A 17346-nucleotide genomic window follows, 5' to 3' on the forward strand; every position below is an offset into this window, starting at 1 on the left:
CAAATAGCTCTAAAATGTTGTTTTGCATACGTACAATAACAACCATGAAGTCCAGCCTGTGCCAGCCATTAGTGAAATAGGCTTTAAAACCATATGCCATCCACTTTAGAAGCATTTCCAGAATAAAGATGTAAGTGAAGATCATGTCCGCATATTCCAATAAGATTTTAATAGTCTTTCTTTGATTGATATATATATCTTCAAAAGCCTATGGGGGAAAAATTATGGATGTAAATTATACGTGTAATTTTTACAACATTTTTTGCATGAGGTTAATGGAATGCCATCTCCAAAAAGCAGATGGTGAACAAAGTCATAGGTTGTAGTCTCAAGGGCTGGTTTACTTTTCTTGCATTTATTCACATAAACCATAAGTATCATTTTCTGATTCAATGCCTGTATCAGACATCATTAATTGACCCTAGAACCACTTCTTATAGAGATTGAATATGACTTCATAATTGTTCTAAATAGTGACCAAATCAGTTAATCAACCTTAATATAAAAGGCGGTATTTTCAGTCACATCTGATGTGGCTCTTATCTCTAATTCCATGTGGCCAATGTACAAATATATGCACTTGCTAATAACAGAGCAGATATTGTATTTTAAATGTTTTTAGAAATCCATAGTGTTATTATAAGAAAACATCACAAAGCCTGTTTCGTTGCAGGAATAATCAGGTATGCCAGTTAAAACACACAAATATGAAATAAAACTGTAATAGTTTCTCTCAAGCATCTCAGTTTTAAAAGGTCAACCTTGGTTTTTCTATGAAGGATGCAAAGTTTAATGACATTCAAAGCAATTTCATGCTGCTTTTATTTTAGCACTGACAAAAGGCAACAAAGTACTAATAATCTGAGGCAGACTTGTATCAAAGTATATTCAAGGTTAAAAAGTAAACAAGGATTAAAATAATCTTATTCAAAAAATGGTGTGATTTTCATAAACCCACTGTTATACAAAAGTAAATATAAAGTGACAATAGAATTACTGACTTAATTTAACTAATTACATTGTAAAAGTGTCTATAAAAGCAAATTATAAGTATCATCTAAAGTTATTTTAAAGGACTTTATTTTATTACTAGAGGCCCGGTGCATAAATTTGTGCATGGGTGGAATCTGGCTGGCCCTCTCTGATCAGGACAGATCTGTGCCAGCCAGTTGGAAGGAGGGGACATGGGAGATTGGCCAGCTGACCCCACCCCTGATCAGGGTGAGGGGAGGTTATTGGGGGCGGGGCCGGCTGGGAGGAGGGGCCGCCCCTGATCAGAGCAGGTTGGCTAGCCACAGTGAGTATCATAGCAACGGTTGTTCCAGTCATCCAGTCACTTGGCTTTTATATATAGAAATGTGTATTTATTTTTTGAATAGGCATATAATGCAAAACAATATAATAAGATATACAAAAGTCTCCATCCTATATAATAAAAAGCTAATATGCAAATCAACCAAATGGTGGAACAACCGGTCACTGTGATGTGCACTGACCACCAGGGGGCAGACCCTCAACACAGGAGTTGCCCCATGGTGGTCAGTGTGCTCCCATAGGGGGAGCACTGCTCATCCAGAAGCTGGGCTCACTGCAGGTGAACACAGACGCAGTAGCGGGCAGTCAGACATCCCCTGAGAGCTCCAGGACTGTGAGAAGGCACAGGCTGGGCTGAAGAGTCTCCTGCTCAAGTGCACAAATTTTGTGCACCAGGCCTCTAGTTTTAATTAAAAATTTTTAAAAACAGGCAGAGCTAATCAATGGCAGTTCAATTGTACATATACTAGCTACACATAAGGAGTGGAGAAGTGACTGTGGAGAATCAGAATGTATCAATAGTTCTGAATTCCTGTTAATGTTCTGTTTCTCAAGCCAAGTGACAATAACACAGGTGCATTTACTTTGAAAATCCTTTATCCTGTACAATTATAATTTGTGTGGTTTTTCAGAATGTGTAATAAATGTCAATATAAAGTCTACTTAAAAACATATGCAGTACAAAGTATGGTTCCCAACCATTACTTTATCTTCTCTATCCTGTGCATCTCACAGTTAACTATTTCACATGCATTCTTCTCTGATCTTCTTCAATCAAACAAAGCAAATAATATACATTCTATTACTCTTGTTTTCTTACCTAAAATGTAGCATGTAATATACTTTTTCTAGATCTTTTTTTTTTTTCATTTCTTACCATATCTTGCAATATCAGCATGCATATGGCTCCTGCACTTTTTAAATAGCTACAAAGTATCCCACTGTATGATAATCCCATAAACACCTATTATGGACTATTTTTGCTTTTTCAATCCTTTGCTACTATAAAAAAATTATTCTGTGAATAAGTAGAAGTACAGGACATACAGAGTCCAGATACTGCATGTTTGAGAAATGTTAGGAAAGTCTGAAGCATGAACCAAGACAGACCATTCATATGATAAAGCCACTGGAAATGCATTGGGTGAGATGAAGTCTCAGAGAATCACCAGGGTGGGGCCAGGTTGATGGAGACTCAGATATGGTCCCTGCCTGCTGGCTCTTTCAGGGTGAGACTCTGAAAAAGAACAATAACCTCTTCCAGCACTTCTTGCTAGGAAAAAGCTTTCCCTCCAGCTCTTGTCCTGATGCTGGACATTTCAGTTCCTTCCTGTATGTCCCTGATGACTTTGAAGGTGCTCCCACAGTGTAGGAGCTCAGAATGAATAAGTCCATGCATGGACCCTTTGAGACAGTGGTCGCCAACCTTTCGGACCTCAGGGACCACCACTGATCTGTAGACCACCAGTTGGTGACCGCTGCATTAAGTAAGATAAACCCCTGGGACTTCAGCAGTCTTCTTTCTCATCAGCCAAAATCCCCACTGGTTTTTATAGCCAGAAGTTATGGGAACTTCTCTTCCTGGTACTGGAACCCTGAGCTGGGGGGCCTGGTGTGGAACTTGGAACTCTGGTTCCTCAGGGGGTCCCTCCACGAGCCACAATACCCTCCCAATTTTTATCTGCCACACTTGGGTGTAGAACCAACCCCATTCAGCATCTTCATCCCTCCTACCAATCTCAATATGTCTTCTTTATATCTTTAGCGGTAGGACTTCTATTTAGCTACACTCAGACAGTTCTGAGTGATGGTTGTTCTGTAGTTTAGTTGCATTTTGATATGGTTGTGGGAGGATGCAAGTACTGAATTTACCTGTGCATTACATCTTGATAGGAAGCCTAAACTTTGTTTCTGATATGAAACTTTAATAAAATAAGAATTAAGTATCTTTTAACATTCCTTTTTCCCACTGTCACTCATATATAGTACTTTGGAATTGTGTTATTTATTTAATATTAAATGATGCCTATACAGATTTTAAAGAAGTTATAATGTATGTCTTTCAAAACTAAAATCACAGATTATGAACTATGGTGGTATAATAATAAGTATTGGGGGGAAACTGATTTGTTATGGTGACTCTACAAATTAACAGACTTCTAATATACTTTTCCTGTAAAAATCTCACATATCCTCACTTACCAGAGCACCTGTGCTGAGCAAAGTGACAAGGCCAATGAAACACTTAAAAAAACTGTTTTCTACAATCTTGCAGCAGGTTTTCCTTATGTTTCGCCAAATTTTTCCTCTCTTGGATTCTCTACTAATTTGACCTGGTGAAGATCTTCGTTCATTACCTGTCAAGAACAAAACTGTTTAAAAAAAAAAGCTTGACAATTCATGAAAAAAATTAACATCTCAAAGTTTCTACCATGTACTTTACAGAATCTAATATAGGTGGTTTGTGACTTACAAGCATTTGATTTTTACCGCTGCTGTACTGAACACTGCAATCACCAAGGAAAAAACACAAAAACTTAACTTGTGAGTTTGGTAATCAAAATAAATTATGACAGGCAGAGATCACTCAGCACATTCCCTAAGCCTGCAGGACAGAGTCTGAGAGTAGAATTTATCCCTTACTAGAACTACCACTTTTACAAAAAAATAAAAATAAAAATTAATTACACACATACATCTTCTGAATATCACATTAATATAATGCCTGAAAATTCATCCTCTGCAGATTCCCAAGGCAAAACAAGTATTCCCATTTAAATTTGCAAATATTTATTGAATGTCAAGAGGTATTAATATCAGTTAAATTTATTTCAATTCATAGATGGTATGGAAATGGGAGTTTTGTTTGAGATTACCTGAGGAGCTAACCTAGATTATGGAGTACTTTGTGTGTAGGGTACATGTGAATGGGTTTTGAATTCTATTTTCCAGTCAAGAGAGCATAAGGAAAGCTAAGGAGAAGAGAGTGATTAACCTGTTTAAAAAAAAAAAAAAAAGAAAGAAAGAAAGAAAAAAGAAAGGAAATGGAGATGGGTTGAGTTTAACATCAACATTTATTATTTTAGAATTTTACCTAATATCAATGTATATGTCTTTGGTCAAATTAAAAAAAAAAAAAGAAAATATTTCTTCCCTTGTTTTGGATCAAAAAAATCCTACAACTCAGCTACTAAGAGCAGATGCTTATTTTGAATATAAAAATTTGAGCTTATAGCAATTTCCATTTTGATGATGTCCAGTCATCTCAAAGGACTAGAACCTGTAACCATTTGTTAATCTTCCTAGGAAACTACTTTTAATTATAAGTCATTAAGAGATGTATGTTACATATCTAGTGAGTCAACCAACTGAAGCCTTACACATTTTTTAATATTGATGTGGAATGTAAAAATATATCACTATTTGTTTTTCTATGAAAGTTAAGGATGCTTTCATATGAATATTTAAATGTTGACTCCATTCCACAAGGCATAAAATTACATATACACATAACCCTAGTTCAATTTTTTTAAACAATCTTATAAAGCAAGTTTTGTTATTACCTTCATTTTACATATAAGGAAATGAGTCAGAGAGAGGGTAAGTAAAAGTAGAGTACTGGGATTTGAACTCAGGCTCTCTGATTCCAGAGCCCACACTCTTTTTTTAAAAATTATTTTTAATTTTTATTGATTTCAGAGAGGAAGGGAGAGATAGAAACATCAATGATGAGAGAGAATCATTGATTGGCTGCCTCCTGCACGCCCCACATTGGGGACTGTGCCTGCAACCTTTACATGTACCATTGACCAGACTCAAACCTTCAGTCTGCAAGCTGACACTCTATCCACTGAGCCCAACCAGCTAGGACAATAGCCTATACTCTTACCTATTGCATTAGATTCCCTAGAAAGTAGCCCCATTTCCTTTCCGCCCCCCCCCCCAAATGTTGTCTTTAGTTTTCTATCAGGAATCAAATGGGCATGTGCACACACACTGCGTGTATTCATTAGCCCAATTAATGTTTGCTACAATTAAAAATATATCCAATAGTATTATTTAGGTTAAGAGAAATTTAGTCTAATTGCAGTATAACATCCAAAGGAACTTTTCTTACTGTTTTTAAGATGCTTTGGCTTTTCATGTTCATGGATCATTTCTTCTTCTTCAGAGATAGCAATATCAACTGTACTGCATTCGGATGAGCTAGATGGCTTTACCTTCTGAAAAGGAAAGTCCCACCAAAAACGTAAATAAAGTTTCATTTACACACTATAGTTACAGTTCATCTCATTTTTAGAAATAAGAAAATTTTGCACGTGAATACCATTATCAGGTTTAAAAGACTTTAGACCAAGTTCATGATTAATATTAAAATGCAAACAAATATCTCTGATTGATGGTATTAAAATTATTTTTTTAAATTAAGTTACAATAAAATAATTTTTTAAATTTAATTCGCTTTTATTTTTTTCATAGCCACTTCAAAAAGACAAACAAAAAAGGATAAATATATTTTAAATTAAAATTGACATGTAGTTAATAACACTGTTCTCCCAAATGATGTATAGGCTATCTCCAATTTCCAAAAGGATTTGAGTTCCAAGGTTTTTTAGAAGTTATTCACAAAGTTCCCAGGATGCTATTTCAATTAGATGAATAGCATCAGAATAAATCACCCCTTATGCTAAAGATGGGCAGCAAGGGTATACTTAGTATTTACTGTAAAATCCAATCCAGACATTTTTATGTGTTTCATAATACAATGAGACTGATGGAGGTTATCCTGAAGCAAAATGAAGACATGGCAAAAGGAACAGGGTCAATAATAAACCTGGGAAAGTGGTACCAGGATATGCAAAGAGGCTAGTTGCAGAGATTGACATTTTTCCCCACTCTATTCTTGACTGAAGGTTAAGACTGGCTAGGATAAGGTTGTCATGACTTTGTACATGTGAAAACAATGCAAGTGCAATGCTTATCCTCTACTTACAATGACTTTCCCACAATGCTTTCTTTCACCTTATTGAAAAGTGAACATACAACATATCATCTTTTAAAATGATCAAGATTCCAAAGTTAATATCATATCAAATCATTTTCTAATTTTAAAAATTAAGATACATGTTTAAAACATTTGGAATAAAATCAATCTTATTTCTTTAAAAATAAGCAAAACTCCAGTAGAGTATGTAAAAAAGGAAATTATAAATATTTTGTCCTACTTGTTCCTCTTATGTACAAAAAATGTCAATCAAAATAATTAGGAAGCTTTGTTTACTTAAACCTTAATGTTAATTGTCAGTAAGACAGTATGGTGTTCACTTTAAAAAATATGTCCAACTGAATATTCCTCTGAAATAAATAAATCATTTTTATAATTTTGTTTCTCTTACATTTTCTTTATTTGTGATTAACCAAAGGCTATAGCCAAGCACTGATTTAGAAGTAGACAATAAATAAATTAATATTATATTAAATTTTTTTAGAGTTCTTAAAACCATTGCACCTAAACTTTTATGTGATTTTTTCCAAACTCCTTTTAGTATGCATTATTTTACATTTACAAATAAATCAATTAAGATTCAAAATTATATATAACTTATTTTAGTAAAAGATTATTTAATGGCATGAAAAAATAGCCATGATATATTGCTACATAGAGAAAAGTTATAAAACCCAATTTAAAGTTTGATGTTATTGTTATAAAATTTAGTTACATATTTATAATTTAAAGGCTGAAAGTTTAAATACCAAAGAAGTGAGAGTATATATCTCTGAATTATCAAATCACATGTGATTTTTATATGTTATTCTTTGGCATTTGGTAGACCAACATCCTAGGTACTCATAGGCTATGTAATCTGGAAAGTGTCTAATCAAATTAAATATATAACTAAAAACATATAAATTTGTTAACAAATCTATGAGTAGCTAACCAATCAATAGGATCAAATAAGTATATAGCATAAAATACAACTTCTGCAACCTCAACTTATTCAATTATATTTTATTTCTTCTTTCCTTTACATTTCCATATCACAGACTTTTTAACGAGATTTGGAAAGGAGTTTCAAAGAACATCTTTACATGGTGTGCTGTAATAAATAGCAATTTTGCCCATAGATGGTTGATAGTCACAGTCTTAAGTAAAGATACAGAATTGTGCTGCAGAGGAATTTTCTCTGGTTTTCTCATAATGACATTAATTTTTTTAAAGAAGAAGAACCTGAGACTGGCTGGTGTAGTTCAGGGGTTGAACATTTGACCCACGAGCCAGGAGGCAAGGCCCATGTAAGTTCTTTGGGCTTGATGCCCATTGGGGGCATACAGGAGGCAGCTGATCAATGATTATCTCTCATCATTGATGTTTCTATCTCTCTCTCCCCACTCCCTTCCTCTCTCTGAAATCAATAAAAACATACTTTAAAAATATTTTTTAAAAAGGAATCTGAGAGCCCAGCTGGCTTGGCTCAGTGCTTGAGCATTGAGCTATGAACCAGGAGGTTACAGTTCAATAACCAGTCAGGGCACATGCCTGGGTTGTGGGCTTGATCGCCAGAGAGGGGTGTGCAGGAAGCATCAGATCAATGATTTTTATCTCATCATTGATGTTTCCATTTCTTTCCCTCCCTCTCCCTTCCTCTATGAAATCAATAAAAATAAAAATAAAAAAGGAATCTGAGATTGAGTATGCTAAAGAGTGAAAGTTTCTCTAAAACAAAGATGCCTTTACTAAAAGCTAGAAAGCCTTTGAATAATTGAAATGCAACCTTCTATAAGGCCAGATTCAGAAGTTATTGCCCAGAGTGGCTGCCAAGCCAGAAGAGGTTTGGAAGACAAGATGGTGCCGGAGAGTTTGGGGAGCTGTAAAGAGACATTCTTTGCCTCTCTCTCCCTGGTGTCTATGAGTACTCTGAGAGGATTCCCTAGTGAGCTCTAATGCAAAAAGCCCACAGTGCCATTGTGACCTAGATGGATTGTAGCTTTTTATTACACTACACCTCCTCTACTAAGACATTATGCTGCTTTCAAATGAAGACAATAAAAGTGTAGGATGTATCCAGTAGGATGTATGCATGCATGTGAAAAGCAAGGGAACAGCAATATCTACCCTTCTTTTAATGTGTCCCTTTTATTTTGTGTGTCCAGGAGTTCATAAAGCTACAAACCATTCACAAATCAAACCATTGGTGTCTCTCTATTTATTAGTCCAATTTAATTACATAAACACGTTGTAGAAATGAACTGACAACAATCTTAGAATTTTAGCAAGCAATAATGTATTTTAGCAGTGTTGTAGTCCCATCTCACAATTTAAAGATACCCAGAAGAGTTTAGTGATTTCTCCAGTAGTACAATTTGATTTTGAAAATTTAGTTGTTGTTTTTTTTCCAGTATGCTTATCATCACTCCACACTGCCTTTTTATTAATTTGTATAATTTTATAATTATATTATCCAACTTTTATGAAGTGCTTACTATATTATGGGCATTATTATATGCACTACTGTTCTTAATCTTTCTATATTTTATTATTTTTTCTTTTTTAAATATATCTTATTGATTTCAGAGAGGAAGAGAGGGGGAAAGAGATAGAAACATCAATGAGAGAGAATCATTGATTGGCTGCCTCCTGCATGCCCACAGTAGGATTGAGTCTGCAACACCTGCATGGACCCAGAACTGGGAAAAGAACCATGACCTTTTGGTTCATAGATCAATGCTCAACCAATGAACCAGTCTGGCTGGGAACTCTTTATTTCTATTAGAAATAGAAACAATTTCATCCTCATCTCTAAACTGATATTTACAAAGTTTAAACAGCTTGATCAGGATCATAAAATCAGGAGTGAAGAGTGCTGTTGCTAGGATTGAATGGGTATTCTAACTCTGAACCTTCAGTGCAGATTTTTCCTTCTTAGTAACAATGCCCTAAATTAATAATAAGCAATCCAGATATGGAAATATCTTACCTCTTTGCTGCTGCCGAAACCTGACTTGCTCTGAATCTCCTTATTATCCAGATTTTCTATATCAGATTCTCCGGAAGCAATTGGTACTGTTTCAGAAGCACTGGGACTGGGGATGAGTGATTGGCTCTCATTCTCAGTCACTGTGGTTTTCTCTGTGCCACTGCTTTTCCCCTTGTCCTTGAGGGCATCTTCAGTGTTGCTCAATTCAGAAAGGGTATGGTCAGAAATATTCTCCTTAACATTTACATTGTCCACTGTGTCCTTGGGAACATTTAGTCTTTTACATAACATTTTAGAAAGCACATAGCATATTCCTTTCTTAATTCTTGCCATTGCGCGCTGGAGATTTTTGGCTTCTTCATTCTCTGCATGTGTCGTAGCATGGCATGAGCTAAAGAAGCTCACCAAAGCCAGAAACAGGTAAAATAGCTAAATGAAGACGTAGATGAGGTTAAGCATATCTCATTGTTTTTCTCTTTAAACAATAAAAACATTCTTTTAAAAGGCTGACCTGAGATCTGAAAACAGCATATTATCTATTGCAGCGTTTTTCAACCGCTGTTCCGCGGCACATGTTGCCTGGTGTGCCGTAGGTGCAGACAAGACAAGAATTTTATAATTTTTCACTATTTTGTTTACTTAATATTTCATAATAAAGTAATTATAAAATAGTTTCTTTGTGTTTATTTGATTCCTATTCAAGAGAATTACTTTATATATAGTCAATATAGGCACAGAGTTAAATTTTTTAACATTTTCTAATGGTGGTGTGCCTCGTGATTTTTTTCATGAAACAAGTGTGCCTTTGCCCAAAAAAAGGTTGAAAAACACTGACCTATTGTACTATTCAGTTCTTACTCATCTACAATGGGTCAGGTGCTATGCTAGAGATTTGTGTAGCTAGAGGTCAACTGAAGGTCACAACACTATGAAATATTTGTTTCTCTTTTCTAGAGGAAACAGGAAAGTTTTGTAGATGTTACTTATCAAAGGCCTCACAGACTGAGTTCAAGTCTGTCTGATTTCAAAGCTTGTTTTCTTTTACCAAGCCAAGCCACCTCCAACAAGGTGAGAAAATGAATTGCTACTCAAAGTGGCTGACTTCAGTTCTACCCTAGATGTATAATGACATCTTCTTGGATTCTGCAAACCCATAAGGAATCTCATTGGGAGGCATCTACTCCTGGTTCTGTGGCCCACATCTAATATTTCTTGACCCATACAAGCATAGGGATTGTGTAGGTTAATTGATTATTTTTAGTAATAATTTTGGCCAAATAAGAAAGAGACAAATGTTAGAAAAATTATTATTAATACTTGCAAGTTATTAAAACTCTATGATAATACATATTTTGATTTTACTATCACTAATAAATATGATCTAAGTATGTTCAGTTTCCAGAGAATCAGATTTTTTATCTTGTTTATAGTTATAAGGTATAGATGATATATTGGGATTCTAGAGTTGAAGATTAACATCAGTTATTCTCTTAGAGTTAAAGTAATAATTTGAGCTTAATTGTCTATTATGAAAGTTTCTTCTTCTTTCTTCAGATATATGAGCTTAAGAGTTAGTTCATTTTATGCTTTACATATTAGTTTCGAGTGCAAAGTTAAATGGCATGCACGTGTGGAACATGGCGGACATTGGTCACAGCAGGATGGTAGAGCACGTGAGCGGGGGGCACCAGACCAAGTCTAGGCACCAGTTGCTGTCATGGGTGGGGTGAGCCTCTGGTGGTTACCGAAAATGCCTTGCTCTCATGTGTCGTGGTCCCACCCAGTGCTCGCACTCACTGCCAGCACCCAGTGCTGGTCCCTATCACTCAGCACCATCAGCACATGTGAGTGGTAGCTGCTGGGCCAATCACCCCTCAGGGCTTCTCCACCTCTCCCTGTTCATGAGGGGTGTTTGGGACTGGCACTGGCTGCTGCTCACATCCACTGATGACGCCAGTCCCTCTTGCACCCACTGTTGGTGCCAGCCCCTATCGCACAGTGCCATCAATGGGTGTGAGCAAGGCCAGAGCCGTCAGCCCGTGGGAGCAGGGCTGCTGGCAAACAGGGGACAAGGGGCTGTGGTGACAGGGCTGGGCAGGGGCACAGAGGATGGGCCAAGACCTGCTTCTGTGCCCACTGCAGCCTCATGGCCCACAGTTACTTAATATTTTTTGGGGGGGGCGGTAAGACTTAAAATACAGTAGATAGTTTTACACATTGGGCAGCACAGTTATAGACCATTGGATCCCATGAATCCACATCATGAAAATATTAGACTATATTACATCAGTCTTCTAAGGAAAATTGAAAAGCATGGGTTACTTACCAAAAAGTTTCCAATTAAAATGACCATCATGTAAAAAGGAACACAACTGAACTGGCCTGCTATGTCAAAGCAATCCCATAGAGTCTCTATCCACTCTCCACAGAGAGCCCGGAACACATTCAGGAAGGAGTGGAAGAAGTCAGCCATGTGCCAGCGTGGGAGTTGACAGTCTTTGTCTAAGTTGTAGATATGTGCTTTGTAACTGAATCCAAGCAGCATGGTGCCGACCACAGCAGAGAAGAACAGGAATGTGAACAACAGCAGGATCAGGTCACTCAGGGCCACCAGTGACTTTATAAGAGTCAGCTTCAGGATCTCAAACGTTGGCCAGTATTTCCCCAGCTTGAAAATTCGCAACTGATAGAGCAATGTAAAACACAGCAATAAGAAACAAAATACAAAAACACTTGCTTATTTATTATGATATACATTTAAAATCTGTATCAGCATTATACATATTCAAATATATAGTATTTTAATGCAATATTCAGTTTTGGACATTTTAATATTGACCACTAACAATTCACTTTATGAACAGTTCTTAATACAAACCATATATATTCTATAATTTTTTACACACAATTCATACATATTGATCTGTCAATGCCCATTCAATATTATATTATACGAGAGGCCCGTTGCAAAAAGTTTCCTGCAAGAATAGGGCTTCCTGTGGCCTGAGCGAAGCAGAGAAGGGAGCAAAACCCGCCGCCCCTCTGCACTTTCCCTCCCACTGCCACTGTCCTCCCCCCCATTTTCTGCTTTCCCTCTCTCTTCATTGTACACTGCCTTCAGTCTTTCGCTCCAAGCTTACATATGCAAATTAACCACCATCTTTGTTGGGCTAATTTGCATATTCTCTCTAATTGGCTGGTGGGCGTAGCGGAGTGATGGTTAATTTGGATGTTTCTCTTTTATTAGTGTAGATTTACTCTAGCTACATGTTTTAATATCTGGTTGGGCAACTTGTCCCTTCCGTTTTGCTTTTCACACTATATCGGATATTTTCCCACATTCTGACATGTAAATGATATTGAAAAAAAACACTGTTGTTTTCCACTGAATTCCATTAAAGGTTCTATTGTGTGTTTTCCTTTTAAAGAAACACATTAAAGATCAAACACAACATTCCAAGTTTAGTTTGAATATTTCCCTTCTTTTTACTGATTTTTTTAAAATTGGTACAGCATAGATTACCTTAACATTTTAGCCACCGTATCACAGTGAACTTAGCCATCTAAAATCCACACATCATTTTTATGTGCGCTATCTACTTTTCTTAGCCTTTCCTGGTATATATTTGGCTTTCTACATGCAAAAGTAGGACTTTTATCCAAGTAAAACTTAGTCATCTTTTATTCATTCTGTAACCAGCCTTTCAACTATTTTAATCCAATCTTTGATCACGTTTTCTACATTTCCCAGCCTCATTTCTTACATAAACTTCACAACCACATCTTGATATTTTTCTCTCAGTCATTAGAAAAGTTTATGGATGAGGACTAAAACAGGTTGCTCTTGATTCCTGCTTTATTCCTTCAATTTGTTGCCAGAATGTGACAATATATTAGCTATCAAATGCTTAATATTTCCATACATACCATTCTAATAACATTATTACCTTATCTAGTTTTCTGATTCTTACCATCAACCTGCTTTGCATACATACTCATACTGACAATAATTTTTTATAAGAACATTCTGTTGGCCAGATTGCTGTTGTATAAAGTTTTCTGCCCTGCATTTAGAAATACTTGGTAGCAGTTTCTTAGTTACACATTGACATTCAGCTTCTGGGGCTATTCATGACTTTGCTCCTTAAAGCTGGCCCAGGACCCTGCCCCTGCTTTCTAGAACTACATCTCACATTTGCTACATACTACTATGTGGCTTATTTCCTTGAATGATTTGGTTAAATAATAGCATTAGAGGCTGCATACATTTTCCCCCAGGCAGTATTAACTCAGGTAATACTCCAAATGTCCCAACGGTATTTCTATTACTATTCTTTCATTTTATGTTTGAGAAACCTGAGATAAATCTTCATAAAACAAAATTTAGGTCTTGGGTTCTACTTACCACCCTGAATAGTCGAAAAGCATCCAGTCCATGAACATTCGCTAGGAAAAGGTCTGCTAAACCAAGGAACACAATTACACTATCATAAATATTCCAGCCTACTTGGAAATAGCCATATGGATTCATGGCAATTATTTTTAAAATCATTTCTGTTGTGAAAATTCCAATAAAAACCTAAATAAAAACAAAACACATGGATGTGATTATGATTATAATGTCTCTTTGGGACCCTCATGCATAAAACTGTATTTTTTTTAAAGCCACAATCCTCACACTTCTGTCTATTACAATAGACTTATAAGTTTTATTTAATAATCTAATATTAAGCACTGTATATCAAATAATCAAGTACTTTTTAAGTCTGGAAGAAAATAAAAGAATATTTGTGGGTAAAAATCTTTTCATTTTAGATAGTTTCTTTAGGTATATGGAACATTTGTTAGGATATTTAATTTTTCAACTTGTAAAAGAATAAAGGAAGTACATACATGATCCAGAAATAAACAGAATGAAGTTATGGAAACTGTCTTTTGAAAACTATACTGGAAGAAATAAGTTACGGTTTTGGTATCAAGTAAATGTATAATTCAAAATTGGTAGCAGCTTGGCTGTTTGTATGAATGCCAAGCAACTAACCAATAACAACTTAATAAAAGGGGGGGATTTAACACTATATAGTGTGTTTGTGACTTGTTTTTAAATTCATACAAATCTGTTTTGCCTTTTGCATTGTATGGGATGAAAAAGATAGGTGGATCCCAACAGTACCTTGTAAAGAATAAGCTTCAATCTAAGGCAAAGACAGGTGTTGAGAGCAGACAGGGTCAGGTGCAGTTATAGTCAGGATTTAGAATCAGGTGTCAGTGAAGAACGTGTGTCTGTTATTTGACTTCTACCCTATTCTGATCTCTGGGGATATGGTACCTAAGGAAAGGTATACTTGGGAAAGGAGAGGAAAGTAATAATTTCCACTTAACATGACTGCTAAGCAGCTGGCGAGAAATCAACAATTTAAATGGCAGATTTTAAACTCTAGGAATAAACCTCTTCAGTGTTAAGAACAATTACAAAGCAAGGCTGGGGACAGTGAAGTGAGGAAGCATGAACACAATACTTTATGTTGTGCTTATATAATGCATTTGCAATATATTAAAGTTATAAAAAATAACGGAATAATGACAACTAAAAAAGATTGAAATTGCAAATGAAAGTAACATAGAATAAGAGCCTTACCAGGTTTCCAAAGATGAGAATATTGGATGTTGTTGCACTCATTGGATAACATTCCATAGCCAGAAAACATATGTTTAAAATTATGCAGATAGTGAGAAAAAGATCAGTAAATGGATTCATCATAATCACATGGACAAACTCTTTCAACTTTACCCAACAGGGAGAACAATTCCAAATCAAGAAAATTTTAGCAAATTTATACCAACACAAAGGACAGCTCTTCTGAGATTTTTTATGCTCTGCAATGAAAGAATAGTAAAGTGAAACCTTAGAAAAATGCCTAAGTATAACTAATAGGAACTGTTGACTTCTGCACGTACTAGCAAAAAGAGGTTTGAAACTAGACTTCTGATTTGGAAGTAGCTAAAAAAAGATGTTTTATACTAATAGCAGAACAAAGTAAATTTCCTCTATATTTTTCATGGAAGCTGGATTAGACAAATGAAAATGAGACCAACTGTCTAGTGGAAGAAAAACATAAGAGTATCTGTCAAAAAAACTAATATGGAATGCAGCTGAGAGCATTATGTTTATAATTCCTAGATTTATATGCTTTACAAAATAATGCCCTTTAATATTGGCATAATAATGATTTACTGGTTGTATGTTTAAAAAGCAGAGTCAATATAGAGAGGACCTTAATATATTAGTTAATATATATACATATATACATATATACAAATACGCACACATTCAAGCTTTATTTTTAGTTACAAGTTGCTACTTCTATGTCGCTCTCAGTGTTAAAAATAATTACTTAGCCCTCTAGTAACCCATCATGTTTATGGAATTTTTCTAAATTGTTCATCCTAATATTCTCATGTTATTCCTTAAATTTTAGTTATATAAAATTCTGAATCATTATAAAATTCCTTTAAAAGTGAATCTTATGAATAGTACCTTTCATAGTGTCTAAATATTTTTTACTTTACCTTCTTCATGTCTGATAGTAGCATCATCCAACATATCCAAAGACGTGCTCATGGAAGTTGGTGATCTTTTCTTCATTTCTAGTTGTGTGGTCTTGGCCTAAAAAAAAAAATTGATGAGTATAATATTGGCTTCTTCCCAAGATTTTAATTACAAGAAGGATTACAACCTCTTCAAATATGCTGATTTTTACTTCCAGAGGGAGGCTTTTTCTTTTTCTTTTGGAAAATACGTATAACTTGCAACTTGACAAAATAATTGTATCCTATGAGGTCAACTAAAAGGAGTAAATCAGAGAATGATAGTGGTATTACCTATATTTGGCAAATAATCCAATGAATAGTTTAGGCTTATTGTGAAATATCCAGTTGTTAAGCATGCTATTGAATAGCAACAGTGTTCCTCTAACTCAGAGATGGGGAATGTCTGGCCCCTGGGCCATATCAGGCCCATGAAATTATTTGATCTGGCCCTGCCAAGGCATTAGGAGTGAGTTAATTAAGTGTTTGACAAAATACAGCAGGCTAATTTTTAAGTTGATAATTTTGTATGACCCGCAAATGATGTTATAAATATCCAAATGACCCTTGGCAGAAAAAAGGTTCCCCGCCCCTGCTCTGACATCTTAAATTTCTTTCCTTGAGACTATGTTAACAATATAATTTTGCAAATCCTCTTGACAAAATAAAAATGACTTGATTTTGTAACAATGAAATAAGTCTGGAAAAATATCAAGTAATAGATAAATTTTTAAAAATTGTGTTGTTAGAACATATATAATAATTCCACAAAGGAATCACTTCTTTCTGTCTTTCATGTCTCTTGAAAAAACAGTTTTAAGATACCCTCTGCTTTGCTGATGTGGCTACATAGGGTTAAAAAGAATCCTTGCATTGAAAAGGCACTCACAACTCCTAATGTTGGTGTGGAGATTATAACTTCTACACATTCAGTATTATAAATATAGCTCAAGATGTTTCTAGTGACCATGTATAAACTTTGTAATTGGATTTAAACTGTAAGAAATTCATAATGGGTAATGATATTACACCATAGATTTCCCAAGAGTTTTTACATTTGGTACACACAGAGAATAATAATATTTATCTATTTGTTAACTTTGGATAAATAGGTGAAGCTACTCTTGGATAGAAGTAACTATCCATGTTTAAAAAGCAGAGTCAATATAGATAGGACCTTCATATATTCATTACATATATATGTAATACCCATATATATGTAATTATATACACACAGCTTGGAATACTCTCACCTTAACACTGAGGGAATCAGTAGTGGAGACTCACCAATAACCCATACACAATACATTCAGGTTGGCAAGTTCTGCTATGATCTATCTGAAGAGGCATAATAGCTAAGAAAGGAATCACATTCATCTCACTCAGTATCAGTAAAATCCCCTTTAATTTCACAAATAGTGGTGAAAACCTGTTGTATTTCCTACTGAGTTCCACTGGAAGATTCTGC

At 35.3% G+C, this 17346-nt stretch overlaps 1 protein-coding gene across 1 annotated transcript in view; it reads right to left on the reverse strand.

Moving 5' to 3' along the window:
* Window positions 1-17346, reverse strand: part of SCN7A (sodium voltage-gated channel alpha subunit 7) — a 73157-nt gene that overhangs the window by 14948 nt on the left and 40863 nt on the right. The window contains exons 11-18 of the mRNA XM_084891587.1: window positions 15861-15957; window positions 14929-15167; window positions 13696-13869; window positions 11617-11973; window positions 9291-9719; window positions 5432-5537; window positions 3517-3671; window positions 35-208 (exon numbers count right to left, since the gene is read on the reverse strand). Coding sequence (XP_084747713.1) covers window positions 35-208; window positions 3517-3671; window positions 5432-5537; window positions 9291-9719; window positions 11617-11973; window positions 13696-13869; window positions 14929-15167; window positions 15861-15957 — 1731 coding nt within the window. The remainder of the gene's footprint in view (window positions 1-34; window positions 209-3516; window positions 3672-5431; window positions 5538-9290; window positions 9720-11616; window positions 11974-13695; window positions 13870-14928; window positions 15168-15860; window positions 15958-17346) is intronic.

This window comes from Pipistrellus hanaki, assembly GCF_964339955.1.
Source record: "Pipistrellus hanaki genome assembly, chromosome: 8".
Taxonomy (NCBI): domain Eukaryota; kingdom Metazoa; phylum Chordata; class Mammalia; order Chiroptera; family Vespertilionidae; genus Pipistrellus; species Pipistrellus hanaki.